The sequence below is a fragment of the Mauremys reevesii genome, linkage group 1, assembly GCF_016161935.1.
Source record: "Mauremys reevesii isolate NIE-2019 linkage group 1, ASM1616193v1, whole genome shotgun sequence".
In the NCBI taxonomy this organism is placed as follows: Eukaryota; Metazoa; Chordata; order Testudines; family Geoemydidae; genus Mauremys; species Mauremys reevesii.
Genome location: NC_052623.1, coordinates 247,383,605 through 247,411,066, shown reverse-complemented (window position 1 = coordinate 247,411,066; position 27,462 = coordinate 247,383,605). Strand labels below are relative to the sequence as shown.

General features: G+C 45.2%; 1 protein-coding gene across 10 annotated transcripts in view; it reads right to left on the bottom strand.

The window, feature by feature from the left end:
* The window catches only part of RERG (RAS like estrogen regulated growth inhibitor), a 151,194-nt gene that overhangs the window by 112,345 nt on the left and 11,387 nt on the right, over window positions 1-27,462 (bottom strand). Inside the window, exons 1-4 of one of the 10 annotated variants that reach the window (XR_005588768.1) lie at window positions 9,952-10,594; window positions 7,784-7,850; window positions 6,970-7,143; window positions 3,212-3,339 (exon numbers count right to left, since the gene is read on the bottom strand). Coding sequence is in view for 9 of the 10 variants with exons in the window: in XM_039502989.1 (XP_039358923.1) it covers window positions 6,970-7,030 (61 nt within the window). In the remaining variant the exon portion in view is untranslated. Of the gene's footprint in view, window positions 1-3,211; window positions 3,340-6,969; window positions 7,144-7,783; window positions 7,851-9,450; window positions 9,542-9,725; window positions 9,911-9,951; window positions 10,597-11,410; window positions 11,496-11,543; window positions 11,613-27,462 lie in introns of those variants that run through there. The other 9 variants (XM_039502989.1, XM_039502964.1, XM_039502985.1 and 6 more) reach the window with 9 other exon arrangements.

The window sequence follows — 27,462 nt, the reverse complement described above, 5'->3', positions numbered from 1 at the left end:
TTAAAATTAAATTAAAATGCAGATCTTATTAGTTTAGTGTGATCCTTGCCCTTGCTTTTCCTTGCTGAGTTTTCCAATGTCTGGAATGGCACCTATTTAGATAGTTTAAGCTGCACACAGGCTTCTGAGTTATAAGTTGTTAACCGGCTGGCAGGAGGTCAGCGGCTGGAACCCCAGATCGGCAGCTGAGGTGAGTGGAGCTGGCGGCTGGCAGGGCTGAGCAGGGCAAGAAGCCTGGACCCTGTCTGGCCGGGGGCCTGCGCTGGAACTCCAACTGGAAGCAAGGTGAGTGGGGCTGTGGCGGGGACCCCGGCTGGCAAGGGGCCAGCAGCCAGAACCAGCTCAGCCCGCCGCCGCTCTGGGGTTTCCACCACCGGCTCCTTGCCAGCTGGGGTCTCAGCCCGCTGCCAGCCTGGGGTTCCTTCCCCCAGGCCAGCAGCGGGTGCTGAGTGGGGCTGTGGTGGGGGGGACCCCAGCTGGCAAGGGGCCAGCAGCGGGAACCCTAGAGCGGTGGCGGGCTGAGCTGTTCAGCCCACTGCTGCTCTGGAGTTTCCACCACCAGCTCCTTGACAGCTGGGGTCTCAGCCCGCTGCCAGCCTGGAGTTCCTTCCCCCAGGCCAGCAGCGGGTGCTGAGTGGGACCCCGGCTGGCAAGGGGCCAGCAGCGGGAACCCCAGAGCGGCGGCGGGCTCAGTGGCTCAGCCCACCCCACGTGCCATCAAAATCAGCTTGTGTGCCACCTTTGGCACGCGTGCCGTAGGTTGCCAACCCCTGCCTTAGCTGGACACTAATCATTCCAAGGTCAAAATAAAAAAAGTCTCCTAGGCATAGATACTGTATTTTGAACTTTGTATTTAAAGGCCAATTAAATTGGGAGCTGGAAAAGACTTCAACCATTTCAATGCTTCCATCCATTCTTTTTTCTCTCTCACACACACACATTCATGCTCTTCGCCTTCCGTACAGGTCATTCCTCTCCAGCCTTTCTTTTCCCCCTCCCACCCATGCATGTATTGCAGACCTTCGTTGCAACCATTGGGGGATCAGACCTTTGTGACTTTCTTTAATGGCTGTTAATATCACAGTTTTAAAATAGCCACTTGCATTATGAAATCCCAGCTCTCTTTGGAATAGGAATGAAGGTGTAAAATCAAACTGAACAGTGATTAGAACAGCAGTGTGTAAACTAGGGCTGTCAATTAATTGCAGTTAACTCATGTGATTAACTCAAAAAAATTAATCGCAATTAATCATACTGTTAAACAATAAAATACCCATTGAAATTTATTAAATATTTTGTATGTTTTTCTACATTTTCAAATATATTGATTTCAATTACAACATGTAATATAAAGTGTACAGTGCTCACTTTGTTATTTATTACAAATATTTGTGCTGTAAAAATGATAAAAGAAATAGTATTTTTTTCAATTCACCTCATAGAAGTACTGTAGTGTAATCTCTTTATCATGAAAGTGCAACTTACAAATATAGATTTTTTTTGTTACATAACTGCACTCAAAAACAAAACAATGTAAAACTTTAGACCCTATAAGTCCACTCAGTCCTTCTTCTTGTTCAGCCAATTGCTAAGACAAACAAGTTTGTTTACATTTATTGGAGATACTGCTGCCTGCTTCTTATTTACAGTGTCACCAAAAAGTGAGAACATATGTTCGCATGGCACTTTTGTAGCCAGCATTGCAAGATCTGCTAAACATTCGTATGCCCCATCATGCTTTGGCCACCATTCCAGAGGACATGCTTCCATGCTGATGATGCTTTGTTAAAAAAAAAAATTTGTTAATTAAATTTGTAACTGAACTCCTTGGGAGAGAACTGTATGTCTTCGGCTCTGTTTTACCCACATTCTGCCATATATTTCATGTCATATCAGTCTCAGATGATGACCCAGCACATGTTGTTCGGTTTAAGAACACTTTCACAACAGATTTGACAAAAAACAAAGAAGGTACCAATGTGAGATTTCTAAAGATAGCTACAGCACTCGATGTAAGAATCTGAAGTGCCTTCTAAAATCTGAGAGCAATTGGGTATGGAGCATGCTTTCAGAAGTCTTAAAAGAGCAACACTCTGATGCAGAAACTACAGAACCCGAACCACCAAAAAAGAAAATCAACCTTCTGCTGGTGGCATCTGACTCAGATGATGAAAATGAACATGCTTCAGTCTGCACTGCTTTGGATCATTATTGAGCAGAACCCAACATCAGCATGTTCTCTGGAATGGTGGCTGAAACATGAAGGGACATATGAATCTTTAGCAGATTTGGTTTGTAAATATCTTGCAATGCCGGCTACAACACTGCCATGTGAATGCCTGTTCTCACTCTCAGGTGACATTGTAAACAAGAAGAAGGCAGAATTATCTCCTGCAAATTGTAACCAAACTTGTTTCTCTTAGCAATTGGCTGAACAAGAAGTAGGACTGAGTGGACTTGTAGGTTCTAAAGTTTTACATTGTTTTATTTTTGAATGCAGCTATTTTTTGTACATAATTCTACACTTGTAAATTCAAATTTCATGATAAAGAGATTGCACTACAGTACTTGTAGAAAGTGAATTTAAAAGTATTATTTCTTTTATTTTTACAGTGCAAATATTTATAATAAAAATAAATATAAAGTGAGCACCGTACACTTTATATTTTTTGTTGTAATTGAAACCAACCAATATATTTGAAAATGTGGAAAACATCCAACAATATTTATATAAATAGTATTATTGTTTAACAGCACGATTAATCATGATTAATTTTTTAATCACTTGACAGCCCTAATGTAAACTACTGTGAGCTTTAGTTCTCCATTCCATCCAAGACATTGTGGAGAGGGGAGGACACAGAGAGCTGGTGGCCATTCTCATTCAGGGCTGCCTGGCTCCAGGGCAAGTGCACCCTAACTTATGCCAGTGGAGGACTGGGTAGAGTAGAGCTCTGCCATGCCCCTTCCCTGCCTTTGAAATGCCACTGCCTTTCTTCCCCTTAAGTAGGGGTGGTGTGTGGCTGACACAGGAGACAGCAAACAGTTCTGCTGCTCAGAAGGAATTCTCTATCCATTATCCGCAGCCAGTTTAAGGCCACTTTGCATTGTTTATGCAGTGCAAACTGGCCTTAGCAAAATGGAGAATGCAGCTCCTGGTGTGTTCGTGCATTGGAACACTTCCACTGGTTTAACTTGCACAAGACAGAGAGACTGTGTACCGAATGCTCATTTATTGCTCAGTGTAATTCTGAAGTAACCTTCTTAGCTTCAGTGGAAGTATTCTTGATTTACACCTGTGCGAGTAGATTTGGTCCTCTATCTTTGAAGGGTTTACATCTAGAGAGGAAAATAAAATAGGTGAGGTAGATTAGCAATGAAATCTACTGCCCTTAATCTGGTAGGATGATAAGTAAATTGTGGCTATGTCTGAGAACAGATTTTATGTAACCATTTAAAAAACAAAAAACAAACAAAAATACCTCTAGCCTAGAAAACCTAAGGGCAAGGAAACCTGACAATTAGCAGCAAGTGTAGAAGTTTGTCTGGCTTTAGCTCTTTGAGACTTCATCACTCATGCTCCATCCCACCTTTCTGAGAGCCTTGAATTAATATACTGAAGGAAAGAATAGGAAGTCTTACTGAACACATCCTATTAAGTGGACTACTACGTAGATCAGAGTAAAGCCCTGATCTTACTGCCAGTAACATCAGTGGTAAAACTCCCATTGGTTTCACTGTTGCATGATGGAAGCAGGGCCAGCTCCAGCTTTTTTGCCACCCCAAGTAGAAAAAAAAAAGACAAAGCTGATCGGTGGCACTTTGGCAGCAGCTCAATTGCGCCGCTTCATTCTTCGGCGGCAATTCGGCGGCGGGTCCTTCGCTCCCTCTCTTCCTCTTCGGCAGCAGCTCAAAGAGGAAGAGAGGGACCGAGGGACCCGCCGCCAAATTGCCGTCGAAGACCTGGACATGCCGCCCCTTTACATTGGCCGCCCCAAGCACCTGCTTCCTTCGCTGGTGCCTGGAGCCGGCCCTGGATGGAAGCCTAAAATTCCCAAAGCATCCTGTCCCAGCACACTTTGTTTCTTCTGCAAAAAATTCTTTATGGCTACCTCAGCTTCAATCATTCCCAAACCCTGATCAAGAATTGGGAGGGGAATCTTTCCAGGACATTACAATATGCTTCTGTAACTTCACAAATGTTCTGCTTTTAGGGAGGGAAGCCAATAAAGGCTTAAGACAGACTAGAATCTAATGTCTTGCCCTGTCTCGTTAAATGAGGATGAGCCAAAAAAGAGAGAAAGCCAGTGACCTTATTTTGGAATGACTCTCTGGTAATCAAAACAGTCTTATTTATTGCCACATGTATTTCCTTCTTCATATACATCTAGTCCACTCCAGTGTCTTGAGTCATGTTCTGGCTTTTAGAACTTGGCTTAACTTCCAGCTGTCTACCTTAGTCAAGTCTAGTACTGTACATTCAGAGAAACCAGGATTTCACACACTACATATCATAAACTGGACACATATCTTAATGGAAAATTATATGGACACGCTCAAGAATCTACATCTCTTTCACAAAAAAGCCACTTAGAAGGCAGCATCTATTACATCCTAACACTGGGCCTTTCTGTCCACTGTAGTTTGCTCTCTGGGGACTATTTTGTCTCTCATCCTGCTCATAGTTGATCCACAATAACAGTCTCAGTATTGCTACCACCAGTGATGCTGTCCTGATATTAGCACAGTGGGGAATAATTGCCAGAAAACCTTAGTGTAGTGAAGGCCATAAAGGGAAGACCAAATGTGAAAACTGTACCGCTCAGATGCTAGATGTTCTTACGAAGGACACTGCTGATTACTTTTGACTGAACTTTTAAAGTCTCTTTTTTAAAAATAAAAGTTACGAAACCTCATATGAAGAGAAATATATATTGTGTGTGGAGGGGGGAGGGGTTAATTTTGCTGAAAAAGCTTTTTGGGAGAGGGGACACTTGGGAGGGAGATTCTCCTTCATTATTCTGAATCCAACCAAAGCATTGTGCTAGGCAACCACAACCATAAACAGAGTTTGACTACAAACAAAAAGTGAAACTAACTGGCCTTATTGCACTGTCCAAACTGACTTGCAAAACTTAAATAGGATAAATGGTAGAAAGTAAAGGCAGATTATTACAGCACTTCCAGTTAACAGTCTGTGGCATTATAACACAGATAAGGCAATTTAAATCTTTGTTTTTAATCTTAAGAGCCCCCTTTTAAATACGTTATGTAAGTAGATACGATTAAATTTGTGTTGTCTTTGTGATATGATCGCTATAATGTCCTCTGTCCCATGTACAATCTTCCTTTGTAGGCTGATGGAAGTGAGCTATTTCACAGATATTTTCCTGGTACAGTATTTTCTGAATAAACACACTTGGGTCCAAATTAACTAAACAATAATAATGTTTATGGGCCTGATCCTCAGTTGCTGTAAACTAAAATATACCTCCACGGAACTGCACTGATTTTTCAACAGCTGAGTATCTAGCCCTATGTTCTTAAAAGCACACACTGTAACTTCATGTTGCTCACACTTCAAACAAACAGCTATAATACATGGTACCTGTGGAGACCAGCCTTATATTTTGCAAGGTCCCAAACTGTCACAGGAGGTAAATTAGGCTAAGAGATGCCTTGCCTTCTGGTCCTATTGTCTGAAGTGTATATTAAGGTAGCCCTAAAGTTGTCAAGTAAATGCAAGACTACAGCGCTATTCAAGGTAACTTGTGCACCTCATATCACTTACCAGTCAGTACTTGTTTCTATAAATGCACCATTGTACTGCTCTAAGTACAAATGGTGCATCTCATGCAAACCTTCTGATGTCAAAATCCCAGACAATATTGAGATGATCGAGCCTGGAATGAATAGATCGGTAGAAAAGGGTTTTGTGCGTGTGTGTGTGCGTGTGCGTGTGTGTGTAAACTTTTGTTTTCTACTGAGATTGTCACTTGCTGACGGGGGTTTGTTCCACTGGGCACACCAATGGAGTTGGCAGGTGAATTTGGCCAGCAGCTCGCTAAAGGGCTCAGTTGTTCCCTGGGTGCTGAAGTGGGTGGGAGTTCTGTAACTCCTCTGAGCCTACATTTTTTTTAACTTGCTCATTCAAATCTAATTTTAAGTGGAAGCAACAAGGAGGGATATTCTATGTAAAACAGACGCCAGCTGTTTCCTCTCCACCCTGCAGGAGGCTAAAATAGGGATGTTGTGAATAAAGTCAGTTGTTGCTTTATCCTCCTCAAAACAGGGCAAATCTGGGTCATCCAAAAAGTCACCCTGATCTGGTTTGGTCCTTCCACTTCTCTTTAGAATCCTGTGAAAACTGCTGTGATATCACACAACTGGTTGTTAGCTCCACATCGCTTCCAGTGCACTTTCCTAGGGTCTGATCCTGTGAGTTGCTGAGCACCAGAAATCCCCACTGGAATCAATAGGCACTGCAGCACTCAATACTGCTCAGGACAAGTGCATTATTCTACCTGGGCTCTGACCTCCTTTTGTGTAGGGAATTAAAAAATAATAATCAACATGTCGTAATCTGAGCAAGCTATGTAGGGACAAATTAAACAATGCTAGTCCATCTCTATCTCCACAGAAATCAATAGGAGTCTTGGCATTGACTTCAAACAGTAAGCCTGATCCCACTTCCATTGTTATACTATTCCTTTTATTTGCAGAGCCTAGAGCATGAAAAATAGTTTGGAAAGCTAAATTAAAAATTAGGGGCCTGATGCTGATCTCTCTGACACCAGCTTTACACCCATATCACCCCACTGGCTTCTCTGATGCTCTGCATGATTCACACTGGTATACATAAAATCAGAGGAAGTCCCAGCTGTTTTTTGCGTACACAAAAGAACACTGGACAGAGTGAGGAAAAAGCCACCTGATCAAAGACAGAAGAAAAACAGACAACAAATATACCTGACTTCCCCACACCGGCTCGACCAAAGATCGCCAGCTTCACTTCTGCACTTTTAGCCATGGTGGGAAAATGGAACGCTGGAGAATTCGCTGGATTACCCAAAATTGAGCAGACGGAAGGTTCCCAGGTCCCGTCTTCAGCTTCACCACGTCATTGTGACTTCTGCACGGAACCTTAAAGTGGTGTAATATAGTGAGTAGGCAGAAATCAGACTCTTCCTAAATATTTCTTTATTTAAACCATATGCTAATGTCCTCAAACACGGAGGTAACAATACTGAAACCTTTGGTGTTTGTCACCATTCGTGTAGAATATATATAACATTTAGTTTTCTAGCTCAGCTGTTGAGACATGCCCCTGTGACACTTTGTTGAACAAAGGTTCTTATTCAATAATCTTCAGCGCTCAGCTCATAATGCCATATAAGGTTCCCTATTACTTTTTTTTAAAGCCAGCTGGGATAGCTTATATTAAGTTACTACTTTTGGCCAAACTAACTTTAATGAATTTTATTTTACAGAATACATTTAAAAACCATAAGTATTCATTAATCTATTTGCAGATAGTTGAACTCTCTTCCCTTTCCCAAACCCTCAATTATTTCAAAACCCCAATTACTCAGCAGCAGTTACTTAAAAGTCTTCAACGGTTCTAAATATTTGCACCTTGCCCATTCCAGTAAACAAAATCTTTACACAAAATTCCTTGATGTTCTTTGTGTAAGATGACTCAGCTCAGATGTAAATATTCAGAAAAGCACAGGGCTAGAAAGGGACACTGATGTTTCTCTTTATATAAGAATGTTCCTACTACCTCTATTGCCCTCCTGTATGATCTTCAGCGTGTAATGTCACCTCTCTCTGTGCCTCAATTTTCCCATCTGTGAATTTAAGGATAACTACATTTACTTTCCTCTGTAAAGTGCTTTGAGATTTATGGATGAAGGCACTATAGATGATTAGTATTGTACCAATACTACCATTTAGTGTGGGTAATTCATCTCACCAATTACACCTTAGTATAATTTTACTTCTCTACACAGCATGTTTCACAAAAAAATACCAATCTGTTTGTTAGAAAGGTTTGCCAATATTTCTATAGAAAGACGTAAGATTATTTTAATCATAAATATCACATATATTAATTGCTACATTAGCATTACCCACACTAAAGCAATAACATGTTTCAAGCACCTTTGAGAAATAAAATAATGTTTTATTACATTTTCTCAGAATACAATATGTTGCACAAATCTTGTCCAATGTACTTTATTTAGAGAAGGATCTGAATATATTTTTGAAATCTCATTTTTCTGATTTATTTTGCAGAGGAGTAAACAGCAAATCATATTCATCCTGTACAAGCATTTAGAAAGGCAACATCTTTTATGAATTGTTTCATCTACCAACAGAGAGACAGGAATTTAACTCCAAAAAATGCATATATTTGCCTTCCAATTTCTAACCTAATAAAGTCACACTTGTGTGCTTTGTCAAAAGCAAGTCATGTAAAATCATCTGTAGCAAAACTTGTTTTTCTTACTCTAGTTCTGCTCATGGAAGAAAGACATAAATGTGATGCGGCCAATACATTCCTCTCACTTTCAGCTTTAGATAGGAAATGAAAAATGCTATAGTATGCTGGCAGAAGAAAGTACTTAAATCAATCTGTACTATATAATCCCTAGTTTTAATGGCTCTTGGGGTTTCTAATACACATAACTGCTGACAACCCTAAAAACCGCCTTGCAGCTTGGGCCAGATTCTCACCTGGTGTGAACTAGAGTAGTTCTGAAGTCAATGGAGCTATGTCAATTTACACTGAGAATCTGACCCTTACTGTTTAAAGAGATGGACGCTTATTTCTAGATGACTATAAATGCACACTGTAAATTAGAGGGTTGCAAGTGTCCCTTTTCTATATTTACATGCTACCTTCCTCTAAAACACATGGGCTAGATGCCAATCTGGTCTATATCTGGAGTAACTCCAACAGTTTGATTTGTTCCTTATTTACACTACAGCAACTGAGTTGAGACTCTGAACCCCATATTTCTATATCAGCAAAAGAGAGAAAACAAGACAACGTGTTGCTATAAAACAAACTCTCTTTAAGTAAAGATTGACATACTACTGGGTGTACTCTAGCTCCAAAAGAAATCCAATATTCATTTTCATACTCAAATGTCATTGAAAAAAGTATGAATGCTGGTTTGTCACCAAGAATGTCTTTAAAAAACTATGAGCAAAGATTTCCTTCTCAATCAGGCTCATGCATTAAAATAAAAAAGGTATATTTGGTTTAAGTCAACCACACAACTGCCATCCCCTCTTTGATAAACAAATACTAGTCTACACATTAATTTCTCTTCCGATTTTCTGTAGGTCTCTGCCTCAGTGTCATCACAGCAAAAGAGCTGAGAAGCATATCGATCTACAGTGTGATCTAAGGGATACTTTGGTTCTCTCTAGTTTTCTGACCTTCAGCTTGCAAATGTTTGGCTTTCCATATGTGATGAGCACATCAGGACAGTCCCTGAAATAATTACAGATCGCTGCTCCAAGCCCACTGCTGTCACTGATTAAATAATACAGTGCAACAGGTAATATTTTGCTTTCCTAATGAAAGGGCTGAAGGAATCCTCCCCCACTGCCGGGCAGATAGACACGCTCGCAATGTGCTCGCCACCTCGCTACTCTTGTTAAAATTAGCAGCCAGGAGGGAACCCCAGAAGTGGAGGTGTCTCCCCTAATACCTTCCCATGCAGATTCCGGAGAGGATCCCAGGAAGCCCATCCTCTTCTAGCTCTGCCCGATGTGGGGACTCGCCGTAGAGATAAACCGGTAACAATTAGGCAGCTTGTTTGTTGCTCTTGGCAAAGCGCAAAGACAGCGGCTGGCTTTGCCAGGGTTCCTCTCTTGCTGCAGCAGCCCCTGGCTATGTGCGCGCTAGCCCTACTCAGCCAGATGCATCAAACTCACCTCTCCGCCCCAGTGCAGCCGCGCGAGGGAGGACGGGGATTCAGCCCTGGTCTTTGCTGCCGGCCAGCTCACCTAGCCGGGTGATCAGAGAAGGGAGCCGACCTCAGCCATGGTGGGTTGCCCGTAGTCTCCTTGCTCCCCCGCCTAGTCCCTCTGCCGCAGAATGCGGAGACTTCACACCGCCCCAGGCAGGACCCGCTCCCCGCGGCCGCCTGCTCCTGCCGGCTACCGCCGCCGCAAGGAAGCTCTCTGGCGCCCCCTGCAGGTGCTCAGGCGCTAGGGCGCGGAACGGGCTGCAGCAGGACCAGCATTGAAGGCGGAGGGGTGTGTAAAAGGTGGTGAGCATGAGGCGTTTCATCTACAGCATAGGGGCAGGTGAAATGGAGACTTCCCCTTTCTCAATGTGTAGCATCGGAACTGGGCCTACGCGATCACATGAAACCACGAGGCTGGCTTGAGCGGAGCAAGCCGTGGTGTGCAAGAAAATGTGCCAGGGGCTGGTAGTGAGAACTGTGACTAAACGCCTAACCCAAGTGGGAGAACCACGAGGGAGGTAATGCCGTGACTGTCTGTGCCAGCCAGAAATGGAAACTATAGAAAGGGTTTCTGCCTTAAAAGAAACTCAATCCAGAGACTTTAATTAATTTAAATGTGTGCCAGGGCTCAAGCAGTACACTTTAGTTCTCTGGGTTGAGCTTGCATCGACTGAAATCAAATGGGAGTTTGATCATTGCCTTCAGTAGGACCAGGAGTCAGACCTTAAGGAGAAAAGTTACAGTCACCCCATGTGTTGCTAGATAAGGAATTTCAAGCTGTGTTCAAGTTTGGGCACACCAAGGTTCTGATTTGCAGGACCCTTGACTTAAGTGGCAGCTGTGGGTTCTCAATACCTCTGAAAATCAGACCCTATGTAATAACAGTTTAGCATCCAGTGGTGCTGTCTACATGTTTTTCCTTTCAATCTGGCTAGGGACCACAACTATCCAATTCAAGAAACAAAAGGTGTGTTGCAGTAAGGGCTTACTTTCATAGAACCTGATCCTACAACTACTTACTACTAGGAGTAGTGTTTACTACCAGGAGTAGTCCCTGAAAATAAACATGTGACCTTGTAATCAAAGGGTGGACAATGGGGCTAACTCATGTTAGTAAAGTTAGTCATAAGTGTTTACAAGATCATTCCTAATGGGACTACTCACAGTAGCAAGTACAGCATCTGATAGTAAGCGTTTGTAAATCTGGCCCGTAGTCCTTCTATGCTAAATCATATCACTTGATTTGCTGCATATTAGATATCTTGGGCCAAATTCCTGTTTGGTGTAGATCTGATGGAGTTAAACCAGGGAGGACTTTGGCCCCTTAATTTTTAGCTGTGTCCAATTTAAGAATATCCAGAATACAGTCCTTCCTTACAAGCTGAGCCACTGAATTTCTTTGTGACATTTGGTAAGTCACTTACCTTCTCTTAGTCTCTTTTTCCCCACTGTTAAATGAAGATAATGACACCTGCTAAGAGTGTTTTTCTAAGGTGCAAGACATTAAGGTTAGTCAGTGGTAGGGCTGAACTCACAATCTCCCAGCCCTGTACTTACTTCACTAGAAGATTACCCGGCTTTGGTGTAGGTGGGAAGACTACACCATGGTTGTCATCCTCCTCCTCCTGTGCCCAAGGTGAATTTTTTGCACACATGAAAAAAGGGCTTTTGAGATTTCACCAACTCAGCTGTGAATAATCCAGTCCCTCCACGTTTTGCAAAGGTCAACATTCCAGGGGTTAAAAGAAAAGAAAAAATCCTTGTAAAAATGAACTAAGAAATGTAACCCAAAGTTTCTGGATGTTTGTTTTTTCACCTATTTCATTCAGCACTGTTCACAAGCATTCATCTGTGCCTTGTCAAGTTCTAGAAACATGGAATAGTGAGGGAACTAGCTTTTGCCTGCCCTCTCTAGCCTAACAATAAAACAGTGTTAAGGCTGCTACAGCCACCTTCTTTCCTGGGCTGTAAACAATATCTAGTTTTTACGTAATTTTCCTCTATCAATCCCAAAGTATTTTACAAAGGAGGTGTCATTCATCTTGTGTGTTACAGAGGGGAAATTGAGGCAAAAAGGCTTATTCAAGGCCATCTTTTAGGCTAGGGCCAGAGCTAGGAATAGAATTGAGGTCTCTAAATCTTAAGACAGATGTGATCCAGTGGATAGAACCTTTATCTCCCTTTTTACTGACTTGTCCAATGCTATAGGGATACCTTAGTAACAGCTATAAACAGAGGTAAAAGGTCCTCAAAGATCAGTGGGTATTGCTCCTGTGTTCAGGTTCCAACTCATCTCTAATGCAAATAAGTGAGATAAAATGGCAGTAAAGGCAATCATCCCCCTCTTAGTGAGCAGAAGTTAAATACAAATTAACTTCACATTCAGCTCTTCCACAATGATTCAAGTCTCTCTCATGTAGAATAATAAGAGCACACCAGAGAATTAGGAGGCCGAGGCTTACAGGGCCTAATCCTGAGAGGAACTGAGCACCCACAACTCTGCTGCGTTCAATGGGAGCAGCAGACACTCAGCTCCTTCTCAGGATCAGCTCTTAAAATAGTTTGGCTGCTTATCGTACGAAGGCAGCTAATTCAAAGGCAGATTTTAAAGCTGTGTTGCAGTTTATATTTTACTTGTTAAAAATAACTGCTGCGGCTTTAAACCTTCTCTCAACGTTTGGTTTACATAATTTAGATAAACTGGCTTTTCCATTCTCCTGTGCGAGTAACTGGTGCATTTCTGTTTTACGTACGTGGGGACGTACGTGTCAGTTTCAAGGGCTGGCATTTGGGTTCTGCGTCTGTGGAATTCACGCTGCAGGGGGGTCATTGAGTTAGATGCTATGTCAGGATTGACAAACCAATGGGTAATTTCTTGACCACCAAAACCTTTTTGTAGCAGTGCAAGCTACAGTAGTAAGCGTAATTAAATCTCATGCTCCTGGTCATAAACTGATCGCTGTGGGGAACAGGAAGGAATTTCTTTCATTCATGAACAACCTTGCATAGGCTATATTCAAGATGAGCAAAAGTCCTTCTTCCCTTGCCATCATCGGAGGGTGGAGGTATAGGCCAATGCCGGAAACAGGAAGCCAGGCTTACTATACCAGTGATCTTATCCAGTATGGCATATCCTGTGTTTGACTTTGGGTGAAATCCTGACCCCACTGAAATCAGTGGGAGCTTTACCATTGATTTAATCTTCGGTGCAAGTCTTCTTGCTCCCTTTGGCAGGTAACATTGCATCTAAGTGCTTCTGAAAATGGGATTTAGGCTCCTATGTCACCTAACCTATAGCTCCAGCCAGGCAAGCAATCCCGGAATCAAAGCCACATATAAACTCAGGCATAAAGGGTTTGGGTGAGGACAATAGGAGGGCATAGGCTGAACCCCAGGTAAGACCCCAGGGTGATCCTGCAGTGAAGACACAGCCACAGGTGTGTCCAACATGTTACCCAAAATGTATATCTAGTGGAAGGAAAAATAGTAGTTACAGCGGGGAGGGGGAAATTGGGACCTGGAATTATCAGTTGCAATGGAGCATTGAGGAGCACACTTTTTGGGAACAGATGTTTAAGGAAGCACTGGTTAGAAACAGGGATTTAGCAGCCAAGCCTTCATCTGGGCTCTGAATATGGAAATTGTGGCCATGGAGATGTTCCAAATGGTAGAGGAGGAGCAGAGTCTCAAACTCAACCTCTTCAGTGCAGAATGATTTATTGGTATGAACAAAGGAACAGGAATTAAAGCAATAAATAAAGACTCGCACAAACATTTACTATTGTTGTCTGTGATAATCCTAGTGCTAGAGACAGTAGCTGGGAACGCTGCTTCCTCTTAGATGCTCATTCTTCTCCAGCATCAGTGTAACTGCACCTGCTCACCTACAATGTCCCATGACCTTAGTTATAGCTTCATTGCTCTGAGGGGTGATTCTAGGCCCCATATAAGGGCTGAGCAGGCAACTTCCTCCCTCTTAGTGAACTCACAGCTGCAGGTATGGTGCAGCTGCTGTAGGAGCTATATTTTTCTCCCAGGGGGACCTCCCCACAGGTGAGTACAAGCCTAGAGCAATAATTCTGACCTGTTTATAAGGAGCTCATCAGAAGCAGCTACCCTGAATCAGCCTATATCAGCAGGAGGGTATTTCAGACATGCCACCGTTCACCAGAAACCCCCATGGTCTGCTCTTCCACCCACTTATTAAACAGAGAGCAGCAGGGTCCCTAGAAGCAAACTCTAGCCCAGACTCTCTACAGCTATACAAACCCCCAGGCAAAGCTAAACTCAGCCTCAGTATAAATGAAAGGGCTCTCTTCCCAACAGCTGCAGTTGATGTAAGTAGTCCTGAAGGACTCTATCACAATTTCAGGGCCATTCAATAACACTTTATTGCTATGACAAGCTATACAAGTGATGCCAAAGTCCAATGTATTTTTCCTCTGCCTGTCTGGATGATGGTATCATTTCTGTTTTCTTATTATTTTCTTCAGGTATTTCCCCATTTGAAATAGGCAAACCAGAGGCTCTTGCTTCATGAAGTGTGCCGATGATTTAGTGTGATGCTGCCCACCTGAGGGTAACACTTAAGACAAGATGTGTAAATTGCACAGGATTGCTAGTGAGTTCATATGTTTAAAGCAGGAGAATCAGTTGGGTGTGATTGGGCTATAGGCTGCAGGAACCAAAGGAGCAGCATCTTGCCATGGGGGATGGCTTTCAGTATCTACAAACTGGGGGGCAAATCCTTCCCATGGGGGCATAGAAAAGCAGAGCTAACACTGATGTGTCCTCTGCTGTAAGAAACATACTGATGAAAGCAGTCGTCCAGGCAGGCCAGGAGTACAGATTCGCAAGTTCTCTTTGCTGGTGCATTAATCAACAGCAGCATACACCTGGAGCAGTGCTTGCTGTTGAGTGCAACACATGTTCTACCTGGGTTGATGGCTGGGTGGTCTCCCTAAGCCAGGGCTGGGGAACCTATGGCACATGGGCTGGATCCATCCCATTGCTTCGTTTCATCTGGCCCACAGCAAGTCTTGGTGCCCCCACCCCAGGCTGGAGCCGCAAGCGCTGGCTTGCCTCACCATGGGCGGGAAGCCCCAAGCCTCGGCGCCACCCCACAGGGCTGGAGCCACAAGTGCCAGCTCGCCCTGCTGCGGGGGGAAGCCCCGAACTTCCGTGAACCTCCAGGCAGGTGAGTGGAATGTTTTATATTTCTCTCTCATATATATATATAAAAAAAAAAAAAAAAAACCCCACCCTAAATTAAGTTGCTTTTTACTTGTGTGTGGTCCACGATTGATGTTTATTGCGGGTCAAGGGCCCAAGATAGAAAAAAGGTTCCCCACCCCTTCCCTAAGCAATAGATTGAGTCCATTTGTGGACTGGCTGGTTATTTTGCGCGCTCTCTCTTTCCTAGTATTCACTCAGGTCCTGTGGAGATTCTCAGTTGGTAGTTGAGCAGCTGCTGAACACTATTTGGGGTTAATGTCTTAACACAGATATTTGTAGCAATTACTAAAGGTACACATGGAAACGTTGAGATTGTTTTCTTCAGTTTCATCTTCCAAATGTTTCTGTGTTGGCTCAAGGCACTGTACATAAATCTATTAAGATATGCTAATCTAGCCCAATGAAATATAGGGCTATCTTTGTCATTAAATTATAGATGAACTTTGCTGGTAGTTTGGGTTGTAGTCATTATGAAGTATTGCTGTTTGACTTAATATTATATTATCTCATATTTTCCCTTGTGGCTCATGTTACACAGAGTTTTTAATGATGTGATTCTTGAGTGTGTCCTTATGATTTATAACCTCTCTTGTGCTCACTTTTCCCACTATTAAAAAAAATCCAAGACGTATTTTACTTGTTTTTAAATGCAAACTGTATCACTTTTATTAATAATAGTGTAATAATTAAGGTCCAGATTCTGCAAACACTTAGATATGTTTAACATTATACATGCCATATGAGTAGTTACAAAGAGTTCAGTGGATTATTCTTGTGTAAAGTTAAGAATGTTTTAAGTGTTTGTCAGTTCTAGGCCTAAATTCCATTAGGAAATAAGCAATGTGGTAGCATTGTATCCCTAAAGCCAATAGAAATGCTGGATATTCAAGAAATGCAGGACCCCGTGAGCCCAGACACTGTATAATGTTGATTAAAAGAAACCTCAGCATTTAAAGTTGCTCTACTTTATGGTACAATGAAGTATCATAGTGGAATGCTGCATGACAGCAGTGTCAAGAATTGGGGCTTGGCTAAATTGAGAGCTAGTGAGCAGCAAGTGGTGATGTAAATCTACCCCATACATGTTTTTGTGGACCATGCTGCCATGCACTAAAAGTTTCATAGTGAGCTTTGCTCGACTGCTGTTCAAACCGCAGTAGATCAAAGGGCACTATGGAACTTCCAGTATGCGGTAGCAGGATGAGACCTTTTAGGTGAGGCAGGCTAGTGTGCTGTAAATGTTACATCCTATCCTGCTGCAAACCAACTCCCCATTTAGACAAGCCCCTTAGGCTCCCACATCCTGCATTGTGATCAGCGTGGGTGGACTGCTGTACCTGAGTGGGTCAGTCTCTTGCCTGTGTTGCACACAAATGCCAGAAGGTTATCTAATCAGGTATGTTTTAGTAGTGGAAAGTCTGCAAATTCAAAGACATAGCTCACTAAGACTACAATCTTCCCTGAATAATGGGGAGTGAGCAGAGTAGATTCTGAATAGTGGCTCAGTCACAATTTTGTCCCTGTTTTTCTCCTTGCTTAATTGGGCTGGAGGAGGGATGGAGAGAATAGGTAGTGCCAGCCCTCTTCCTGGTGTAGCTTACTTCTCCCGCTGGGTCAGTTCAGCTGCACTAGCTGGGGCCTAGATCATATGGATAGGTGTCACTTATTGCATTTCCATTGATCTAAAATTGATGTATACTTGAACACATATGTGTGAAGAAACAGGAATTGAATGAAACATACTTAAAATGCTCTTATGAGTAATTACAATGACAAGTTAAATGTAAAATAGATGTTTTTTTTCCTGAAGGATGCCAAGTTTTATGAAAAGACAATATGTTAAACAGTTAGAGAAATTATCTACATAGTATGCTCTACTAATCTAGTTAGTATTATGCTAATATAATATAGTTTTATACCACAGGATCCTTAATAAATCAGTAGTTTTTTTTCTTGCCTTCATTTCAGTAATTTATGATAAATAAGACTAAGTATTGAAGTAGGCAGAGAATTAATAACATTTGTAAAGTTTGTAACAAATACGCAAAACCAGACTTTAATCAGGAGTGCTGCATGCAGCACTTGCTGTCTTAATTTCTTGCAGATGTATCCATGCATCTTGAAAGGGGCAGTGATTTTTCATGGGAGTTCATCATTAATTCATTTTCTATTCATATTAACTAATGCTAGTTATACTTTCTTTGCCAGTATTATGACTGCACCTGTTGGGGCCATGGGTATCTGACTGCAATTTATTAATACTTAAATGGTCATGTTTTTTAGTGGATCTGGTCACTGATGGCAAGAACATCTGGAATTCACTCTTTTCCTGATGTTACCTCTCCATGTTTAATCAAGACCTTGTGGGGGCGGAAGAGGAAGGAATTGCTGCCAGCATTAAGCTGTTCAATTTTCTTGAGCATATAGTAGAGCTCTGGAGAATATTTAGTCAGGCTTTATGTTAAGGGTACATTATCAATAGTTTATAAAGGTAAATAACTAATAAATGTTTTAATAAATGGTTAATCAGTTGTAATAACCAACAGGTTAATAGCTTCCCTGTAACCATGGCTAATGACCAATTGTATGAACTTAGGCAAATATGCATATAACCATGTGTAACATAATGCTCATGTCCATAACATGCTTATAAAAGGATAATAAATGTTATAAACAATTTACAAATGTATCCTTAATTTAAAATTACAGAATATTAAGTAGCATGCATAGTGAAAACATTTTAAAGGGGGTACTGTCAGGTTCAATATCATATATGTCATCATTGAGGTTAATCCCAAAGGAACGTAGCCTCCTTACAGATGGAGCACCGTCGAGAGCAAGCTGTAAGTGAGTCCTTAAAACAGTCTGGATGTTCAGTCTATGTCTATCATTGGTTATCTTATTGCAGCACTGACCAACCCTGTAGTGATATTCCATGGTAAACACACTTCACAATTTGTTGGGGTTCCATCCTAACAATATGCCTGGCCTATAAAGGGTTAATGGAGCCCTAGGGAGGCTGTGAGAAAAGCAGTCAATAGGAGAGGGGCTGCAAGGAGCAGCCCATCAGGGCTGGGCAGGCCAATATAAGAAGAACTGTAGGGCAGAGCAGAGGCAGTTGCTCCCTGGAGCTTGAGGAAGGAAGCCTGCCTGCCTTGCAGGAGGAAGAAAGCTAGCACCTTGGACAGAGTAGTGCTAAGCAGGATCAGGGGAATGAGAGCAAGCTCCCAGCTGACTGCTGGCACGCTGAGGCCCTGAGATAAGGGCAGAGATGGTGCTGGGGCCGTGGGGAAGTGGCCCAGAGAAGTAGACTGAGAGGTTTGAGGAGACGCAGCATGTGGCTGCCATCTATAGGACTGGCTGGGACCCAGAATAGTGGGTGACTAAGTTCCCTATAAGCTGCATGACCATGCAGCAGGCTATAAAGGGCCGCGCAGCCACAGGGGCCTGGAGTGGAGAGAGCTAGATGGTGGGTGGGGACTGGCGAGGGGAGCGAGTTGGGGCGTGCAGGGCTGCTACAGGCCACTCCCCTGGCCCTGGAGCTCGCTGCTGCCAGTGGGGGAAGAGGGGCCCCTCCCCCAGAGCTCACCGCTGTCGGCAGGGGGAGAGGGGCCCCTCCCACAGAGCATGCTGCTGCTGGCAGTGAGAGGGCTGGGGGAGTCCTCTGGCCTCAGCCCTGGGGCAGCCTGCACCCCCAAATCCTCATCTGCAGCCCCACATCACAGCCTGCAACCCCAGCTGGAGCCATCACCCCAATGCTCTGCCCCAGCCCTGAGCCCCCTCCCACACGCTGAACTCCTCAGCCCCAGCCCCACCAGACATCACCTCCATATTGATGCACATAATAAAGTTCATTCTGCACATAGATATAAAAAATTAGAGGGAACATTGTTGGGTGGGCCCGGGTCCCTGCCCTCACCCCACTTGCACTGAGGAAGTGGCTAGACCAGGGGTGGGCAAACCACGGGCCGGATCCGGCCCCTCAGGGCTTTGGATCCGGCCCGTGGGATTGTCCCCTGTGGTGCTACAGGCCCCACAGCAGTCTCAGAAGCGGCCGGCACCACTTCTCTGCAGCCCCCCAGGGGCGGGGGGGCAGAGGGCTCCATGTGTTGCCCTTGCCGCCAGGCACTGCCTCCCGCAGCTCCCATTGGTTGGGAACGGGGAACCATGGCCAATGGGAGCTTTGGAGGAGGTACCTGGAGGCGCGGCAAGGGCAGCGCATGCGGAGCCCTCCACCCCCCTTCCCCCAGGGGCCACAGCGCTTTCCAGAACGGCGCAGCATGGGGCCAGGGCAGGCGTGCAGGGAGCCTGCCCTGGCCCCGGTTCGCACCGCTGCCACCCCAGAGTCGCTTTAGGTAAGTGGCACAGGCCGGAGCCCGAACCCCTCCTGCACCCTGCCCCCCAACTCCCTGTCCTAAGCCCTCTGCCTGCACCTCCCACCCCTCCTGCACTCCTACCCCCTGCCCTGAGCCCCCTCTCGTACTCGGCACCCCTCCTGCACGCCAACCCCCTTCCGAGCTCCCTCATATGCCCTGCACCCCTCCTCTGCCCCAATCCCTTGCCCTGAGCCCCTTCCTGCACACCACACCCCCTCCCACATCCCATACTCCTTCTTGCACCCCAACCCCCGCCCCGGCCCTGCATACAATTTCCCCACCCAGATGTGGCCCTCGGCCCAAAAAGTTTGCCCACCCCTGGGTTAGACCATTGGACTGCAGTACATTTCCCCCTGAGGGGGGAACATAGAGTGCAGCACAGCCAGAGGGCTGTGATCTTGGAGCACCACAGTTCCAGGAACAGAGGTGACGGCAGTTGAGACACCACCAGAAGAGGGCGTAGAGCTAATTCCCAGAACAGCCAGCAGGAGGCACCGCAATGGTGAGTCCCACCCTGTCACAATGCCCATACCAAGAAAGCTGTTGAAATCAAACCAGTGCTGATGGAGGCGGTTGCTTGGTTTGGCTACAAATATTATACACAGCATTAAAAATTATTTAATCATTTACTTAATAATACCTAGATTATTAAAACTAAAAGTGATTTTTAAAGTCATTACAGTGGTTGTACTTAAGAATGTCTTCTGCTTCTATGTCAAACTATTTTTATCATTCTTTAACATGTCCTTTGGCAAAACACATCTTGTTGAAACCTCACTTATACATTAAATGAGAATGAACAGCTAATCCCATGCCAGTGGTCAGTTCAGATGACTTTTATTATAGGTAGTTGGTAATGGTGACTATAGTTAGGGTCACTCAATGTTTCCCACTATAAGAAATTTTCCATGCTGCTCTTTTGCCCCTGGCTGGATGTTTTTTGTTTTGTTGTGTTTTGTTTTGTGTTTTGGGGTTTTTTTAAGTTTCAGTAAAAATGGTTCAGCCATTTCAGAGAATGAGATTAGGGAAAAATTAATTTTTTACCCATTTTAAGTGTTAAGAAGTTTTTCAGACGCTCTAGTGCCTCCATGCTTAGGAGCTGGGATTTGAGGTTTGAAGGGGGTTACCCTGGTGTCAGGGATGTGCTTTTTCTTCTCGCATGACAAACAAACAACATTCAACTTTTGGCCAAGTTACGAGCCATTGAAAAAAAATCTCAGTTTGCACATAGAATCATAGACTCCTAGAAATATAGGGCTGGAAAGGACCTTGAGAGGTCACTAAGTCCAGTCCCTTGTACCGTAGCAGGACCAAATGAACCTAGACCGGGGTAGTCAATAGGCAGACCACTGGTCCAATCCAAACCATCAGATGCTTTTGAACGGACCCTCAAATCCACAGTCTGACGCATCCTATGTAGATACATGCAAGGGTCTCCCTCTCTCCACAGAAAGGATAAGTGAACCACATCAGCCATCAACTGATATCCCTGGTCAGCCATGGAGCCAGAATGGAGTGCAGGGTCACTCTCTGGGATTCCTCACCCTCCTCAGGTAGCAGCAGGTCCCACCACTTTGTATTATGGTGAGACATGAGGACAAGGAAGTAGGTGGTATGAAGCACAAGAATGTTCTCAGGATGCAGTTTGGAGGTAAACTGGCTGGATGTTCTTCAGTTGACTTAGGTTGCTTGTCAGAGGAAGCTGAGGGGGCTTGCAGGGCAGGGACCTAATGATGAGTTCCAGAGGGCCAGAGACGAGGTATCCACAGGAAGGACCCTCCCACGTGACCCACTCAAGAAAAGCGAAAGATGTGGGAGGCAAGGTTGCCTTCACCTCCTGGAGCAAATGAAGGGACATGCATGGTGGGCAGCCCCATGAGCTGGCCAAGTGCCATAAGGTCCACCCAGTTCCTTTGATCATAGTCCAGGAGGTCTCCGATTCTGGTGGTGCCAGCCAAGACCAACCTCTGGTACATCGTGGGGGAACTCTACCACCTGCACATGGAAGTGGGGGTTATGTAGTCGGAGTTCTATGAAGAGATTCTCCCCCTTGATGGCTGCTATGGACCTGGTTGTTGAAACTAGCTTCCAGGTCCTGAGGAGGTCCTAGTAAAAGACCAGCAGTCAGAGAGGTATTGGGGGAGACACCGCAGGTGGGGATAAAAGAGCTGCCGGACATATTGGAGCACTGAGAGGCAGCAGAGGAAAGTGTGTGCCAGCATGCTCCACATTGGACTACCTGCACTGTAAAGGAGCCTCTGCAGAGGCAGAAGGCATGAACCTGGCTACAGACACCGAGCAGGCCCTGTCCGCCCTCTCGCAGGAGGAGGCTCAGATCACCCACAGAGACCAGCTAGAAAAACTTCAGAATATTCTGCTGGAGGCTGGCCAGAGTCCCTGGGGGCAGACTTAGGGTGTTGAAGTGATGCCAGAACATGGATGGGACTAATTGGTTGATCACCGGTGCCCTCTCCTAAGGGAAAGGCTCCGGAGCTGGCCCATTCACCTCCACAACCAGTCAGACACCCTGGCCTCTAGGTCAATCCCATTCTCCAGTGGGGAGGGATTGGTGGCAGAAAGGTGCATGGCCAGACAGAGCAGTGGACCTGTGCCCCACTGGATGGCATAGAGCACAGGTGAGAGGTAGCCCATCCGCCACCCATCCCTGACCATCAGGCAAGAGTTCATGACCCAGTTGACCCAACTGGAGGAGACTGCCTAATAAATGGCTTTGCAAGCCTCCACCTATGCGAGATCTCCCAGGTCCTGGGCCATGAGGAGCTCATTGTCAGCATACACTCATCCAGCTTCTTCTGATGCCCTCTCCAGAGGGATAGATCCCCAATACAAGCAGCCAGGCTCCTCTCTGGCTCCAAAACATCCAACTCCAGCTGCTCTATTGCTGTGTCCCTTCTCTGGCTGGTCCCCAGGTGTAGTCATGGCAGAAGAGATGGGCATGGGCCTTTCCCACATGGCTCTGCCAGGCCCTCCAGAACTCTTGGAAGGACACTGCAAAACCCACTTACTCCAACAGGCTGTTACTGAAATGCCAGTAGGTCAGCCCTAGTGGCTCAGGTGTCAGCAAGGCCGTGATGGCCACCGGATTGTGGTCTGAGAATGGGGTAAGACTGGTGCTCGAGGAGTGGGCATGCAAGATGTGAAATCGAGAAAGATAGATGCAGTCCATCCAGGAGTGGCACAGCCATGTGTCTTCCACATGGACATAAGTGAAGGTGGTGGTGTCCGGGAGGTGGTTGGGCCAGACATCCACCAGGGACTGATGATCAACAATCTCTCTGAGGATGTCCATGGTGGCCTGGCACTTCTCTGTCGCAAGAAAGTCCCACATGTACAGGGTGATGTTAGAAGCCCCACCCAGGACCAGCCCCTGGTGAGGGTACAAAGTGGTGAGGAAGGCAGATGCCTGGCAATAGAAGCACACCCACTCTGGGCACAGCATCAGGACAGAGATGTTAACCAGGTTGAGAATCCCCTCCACGCAGACCCAGAGGTCCAGTAGACATCCCAGCATGACCTCAGCAACCCCTCGCACCTTAGTCCATAGGTCCAGGGACAACAGGTGGCTACCCCACCCAAGAAGTGGCTGAAGTACACCCCATTCCCCAACTCCAGCTGCCATCTGGCTTCAGCAGCTGGATCAGTGAAAGTCTCCTACAGGAAGATCACAGAGTATTCTCCCTCCCCCCACCCCCTTTCTGAAGGAAGGCGAGACACTTGGCATCTGTGAAGACTCACCCTACAGCCTCTGGTGTTAAGTGAGGTGGTGGTAGTTGGTATCATTTGAAGGCCGAGAATCCTCACAGCCAAGAGTGCCACCCACCCCCACAGCAATCCATAGTCCATCCCAAAGTAGATCAGGGAATCATGGAAACTGTTTGCCCACTGCTAGTCCCCACCACCACCACGGAAGAGTGAGTTGTACCTTCCCCCTGGAGCCAAAGGCATCTACTAGGAACTGGTGCAGATCATCCTGCAGCACGGTAGGGGATAAGAACTCTGTAGACCCAGCCAATTCCACAGACTCCTGGTCATCGTCCAGCTAAGCTCCATCAGTGGCCCCACAGCCTTCAGGCAGGAGCATTTGTGCAGCTGGTATTTCTATTCCCCTACCTCATTTCATGGGCAGCTGCTGTACTCCCTCTGCTGTTCACTCCTGTGTCAGGGACTAAGACAGAAACTACATTTTGGATGGTGCTGCACTGAGGGCAGGCGTGAGGTGCCCCTTATAGGACACCATGCTCAGGCACCGGGATGGGCTCAGTGCACTCACAGCCTCAATATCTTGTTGAACACTGATTGATTTGGGGCTCTCCAGCTGCTCTGGCAACAATTGCCCTGATTCAGGACGGGGTCCACCAACTGGACTTTCTTGGGGACACAGAATCAGGCTCAGTGGTGGCTCCCCCTAGATGTCCTGTGGAGGCATCCCCCCCTCAAGGAGGGGGAGGTGCTAGGCCCACAACTTACGCTTCCTCCTTGTCCTTCCTGATAACCAATACCCAGACTTCCACGGCTCTCACTGGAGGGCCAGCCAGCTGGGGTAGGTCCAGTGTGCAAGGGCAATGAGACTGTGGCTTGGGGAGGCAGGGATGGGGCATAGCAGGAGGGGTGGTCTCCCCCGATATAGACCTGCTCCTGGATGGCAGAGCAACCCCCTCCTCCACAGACCTCACCCAATGGCTCTCAGCAGCAGGGCCCATCCACTCAGCTGGCCACAACAGGGGGCTACCCCTGGCACCCAAGCAGGATTGTTGGCTGGTGGAGGAGGAGGGGGAACTGGGCAGGTAGGGTCACTGGCAGTAGCAGGACCAACACCCTCCTAGGTCTTGGGGGTGCCTGGTATTCCACCTTGCCAGGCCAAAGTCTCTCAGCATGTGCCTTGAAGTCTGGCAGAAGCAGCACTGAGCATCCCTGAAGAGTAGTAGACCTGGTACAAGGAGCCCTGATAGGGCACTAGAAAAGACCCCTCCAAGCTCCTCCTGCCACACACCACTGCTGGCAGTTGAACGGTGACTTGGTAGAGGCTGGAGTCCTTTCACCCCAGCAGGAGAGGGTTGGAGAATTGTTCCCCCAGTTGAATAGGAGAAACAGGATAATGTTGGATAGGAAGGATGAGATGGAAGTGAGAACCTCCCCTATGCCCAGGTCCTCCACGGGTTCAAGGGAAACAAAGAAGCCCTCCCCACTGAGATGTCTTTCACCACTGGCTCCTGGGTGCCAGTCTCCAATGCCAGGAAGAAGACAACCGCCCCATACATTTTGGAGGCCAACTCTATGGCTGACAGCCTGACCACAGTGTCAATGCCTGCACACACAAACTGCCACAGTTCCTCATCTGGAATTATACCACCTGTTCTCACAGAGGTATTGTGAATATAAATTCATTAGTGGTTTTTAAAGAGCTTGGACCCTATGGTGCAAAACCCATAGAAATGCCTAGGGGTCCCAGGAAGAAATTATTATTGTATGTGGTGTTGTAGCCATGTCAGTCCCGGGATATTAGAGAGACAAGTGGGTGCGGTATTATCTTTTACTGGACCCACTCCTGTTGGGGAGAGAGAAGTTTTCTAGACACACAGAGCTGCTCTTCAGATCTGGGAAACTTTTACCCAGAGTGTCACAGATAAATACAATATTGTTTAGCATAAGTAGTCAACACATATTTCAAGGGTCCATTCAATGTGCAGTGGCCTGTTACCCCTCCAGTCCTAGAGAGGAAAGAAACGGGAGAAAGCAGCTGCCAGAAGAGTCTAAGGGTGCCTGGCATCCCTTCTTGCCAGGCCAACGGACAATTCCTCACCACCAGAAGTTGGTCCAATAAAAGATATTACCTCAGCCACCTTGTCTCATTAAGAAACTAGTAATTTTGTATTCAGTGCAATGTTTGAAAGGTGTGCTGTAAATAAGGCCTAAGGCTGTATTTTGTTACATAATGTTATATAGGTTGGTTGATGTATAAATTCCAGGGCATACTTTAACCATTTTACTGCACATATGTGTGTCACTGCCTGTTTTTCTCTCAAGTACTATTTTGAAGAGTGCCCTTTTCAGATTTTATACTGCCACCATTCCTCATAGTATCTGAGTGTCTTCCATATAAAATTGATTGGCAATAGCAAAGTGCTTAGTAGATTTCATGGAGTCTCTGCCTGTTTTCCCATTTTAGTTAATAACTGCTGGCCAGAGAGTTCGGCACTTCTAGAAATTAAGGCATTGCTGTAGCTGTTGCTATCTTCCCTCTCAGTTGGTGATGGATATCTAGTTTTCTAATAAAGCAGGACATGAGACTACTGCATTAGTGAGTCATTAGTGCACATCTGGAAATCATTATTGCTAATCAGTCTAGCTTTTATGTACTAGTTCCTGCAATCATTATGACTAATCAGACTTTTTGTGTAACTAGTTGCTGGGCCAGTATGTGTACAATAGTATCTTCAATTTACTACAACCCCCTGAACATACTGATTGCAAATGAATCAATAATAAAGTAGTGGATAACCCCACTGGGCGATAATGATACAAACAAGAACAGCTGCTATGTGACAAAGTAGGTGCTTTTAATAAATGAAAATTACAATAATTAATTTTGAGGCCCTTTTATAAAAGAATAGGGAGAATCCTCCAAAAGGATTTGTTTTAAAAAGAGTGATTGTTAAGGCCACAATTCCACAAAGCACCGAAGCATGTGTCACAGACTGTGAAGGGATCAGGGTGGACTCTCTATCTAGAGATAGGAGAATAGTGTCAGAAAAAGGAGACCCAGGAATGAGTGAGTGTGCATGCTTGCTCTCTCTATCTCTGGGGAGAGCCTGTTTAGTTCCAGTGGTGGGCCCTGGAAATGGGGTAAGACCCAGAGAGCCATACTTGTGGGTTGGTGTTCCAGGGAAGGAGCTAGAAGGACTTAAAGAGAAGCTTGGGAACTTGAGGAGAGGCTTATTAACACAAAGCTCCTGGGAAACAGCACCAGGGGCTAAGAGGTAGGGAATGTCCTGGGGACACAGCACTGCATCTAAAGGAGCAGACCAAGCTGCAACCTAGAGCAGAGCGTGGATCTGGGTTCTGCTACCAGCTTTAAGGAAGGGGTGTAAAAGCCCTAGCACAAGGACTATTGAGCCTGTGATGGGGTTGAGTGCTGATCACAGAGGAAGGATGGAGAAGTACCCAAGACAAATTAAACAATCTCTTGTTAGGACATTTAGGTTTCTAGTTGGACTTTTGTCTCCCTGGAAGAGGTCTGGACAGATGTGGCTTAGCTGGAGGGCTACGTTATGACAGAAATTGGTCATCACAAGGCCATAAAGTGATCAAAGGGCACTCAAGGTGAATATCCTTGCAATGCCAGGAACTGATACTGGAGGCTGCTATAGCTTTGTGTGGAACTGCTTACAGCATGCTTAAGTCTCTGTGGATTCAGGTTAAGGTGAGACACATGCCTGAACACTGCATTGAATTAGGGCATAAGAGAATTCATAGGGTTAAGTCTTGTTGTCCTTATCCAGCTTTTTGCTACAGTCCTTATGTAGGCAAAACTCCCATGACTTCAGAATTTGACCCTTATATACTGCAGCAAGTAACAGCATTAATGTTATTGTACTAATTGCTAACTAATCAAGCGCTGATTTTTAAGCTGATAATGTTAATGTTTCACCTGCATTTATAAGTCAATAGGAATAAATTTCTCAATGGTATTTCAAAATAGCTAATGGAAATAGGTTAAGTGTTTCTCCTGGGAAAGATTGTAGAGTAATGCCTATAATATACCTTTAATCAGTGTGGGTTCATCCATCATAGTGATGTTTCTTTAACTAATCCAAAGAATGTTCTATGTCTTGGTGGTGCAAATG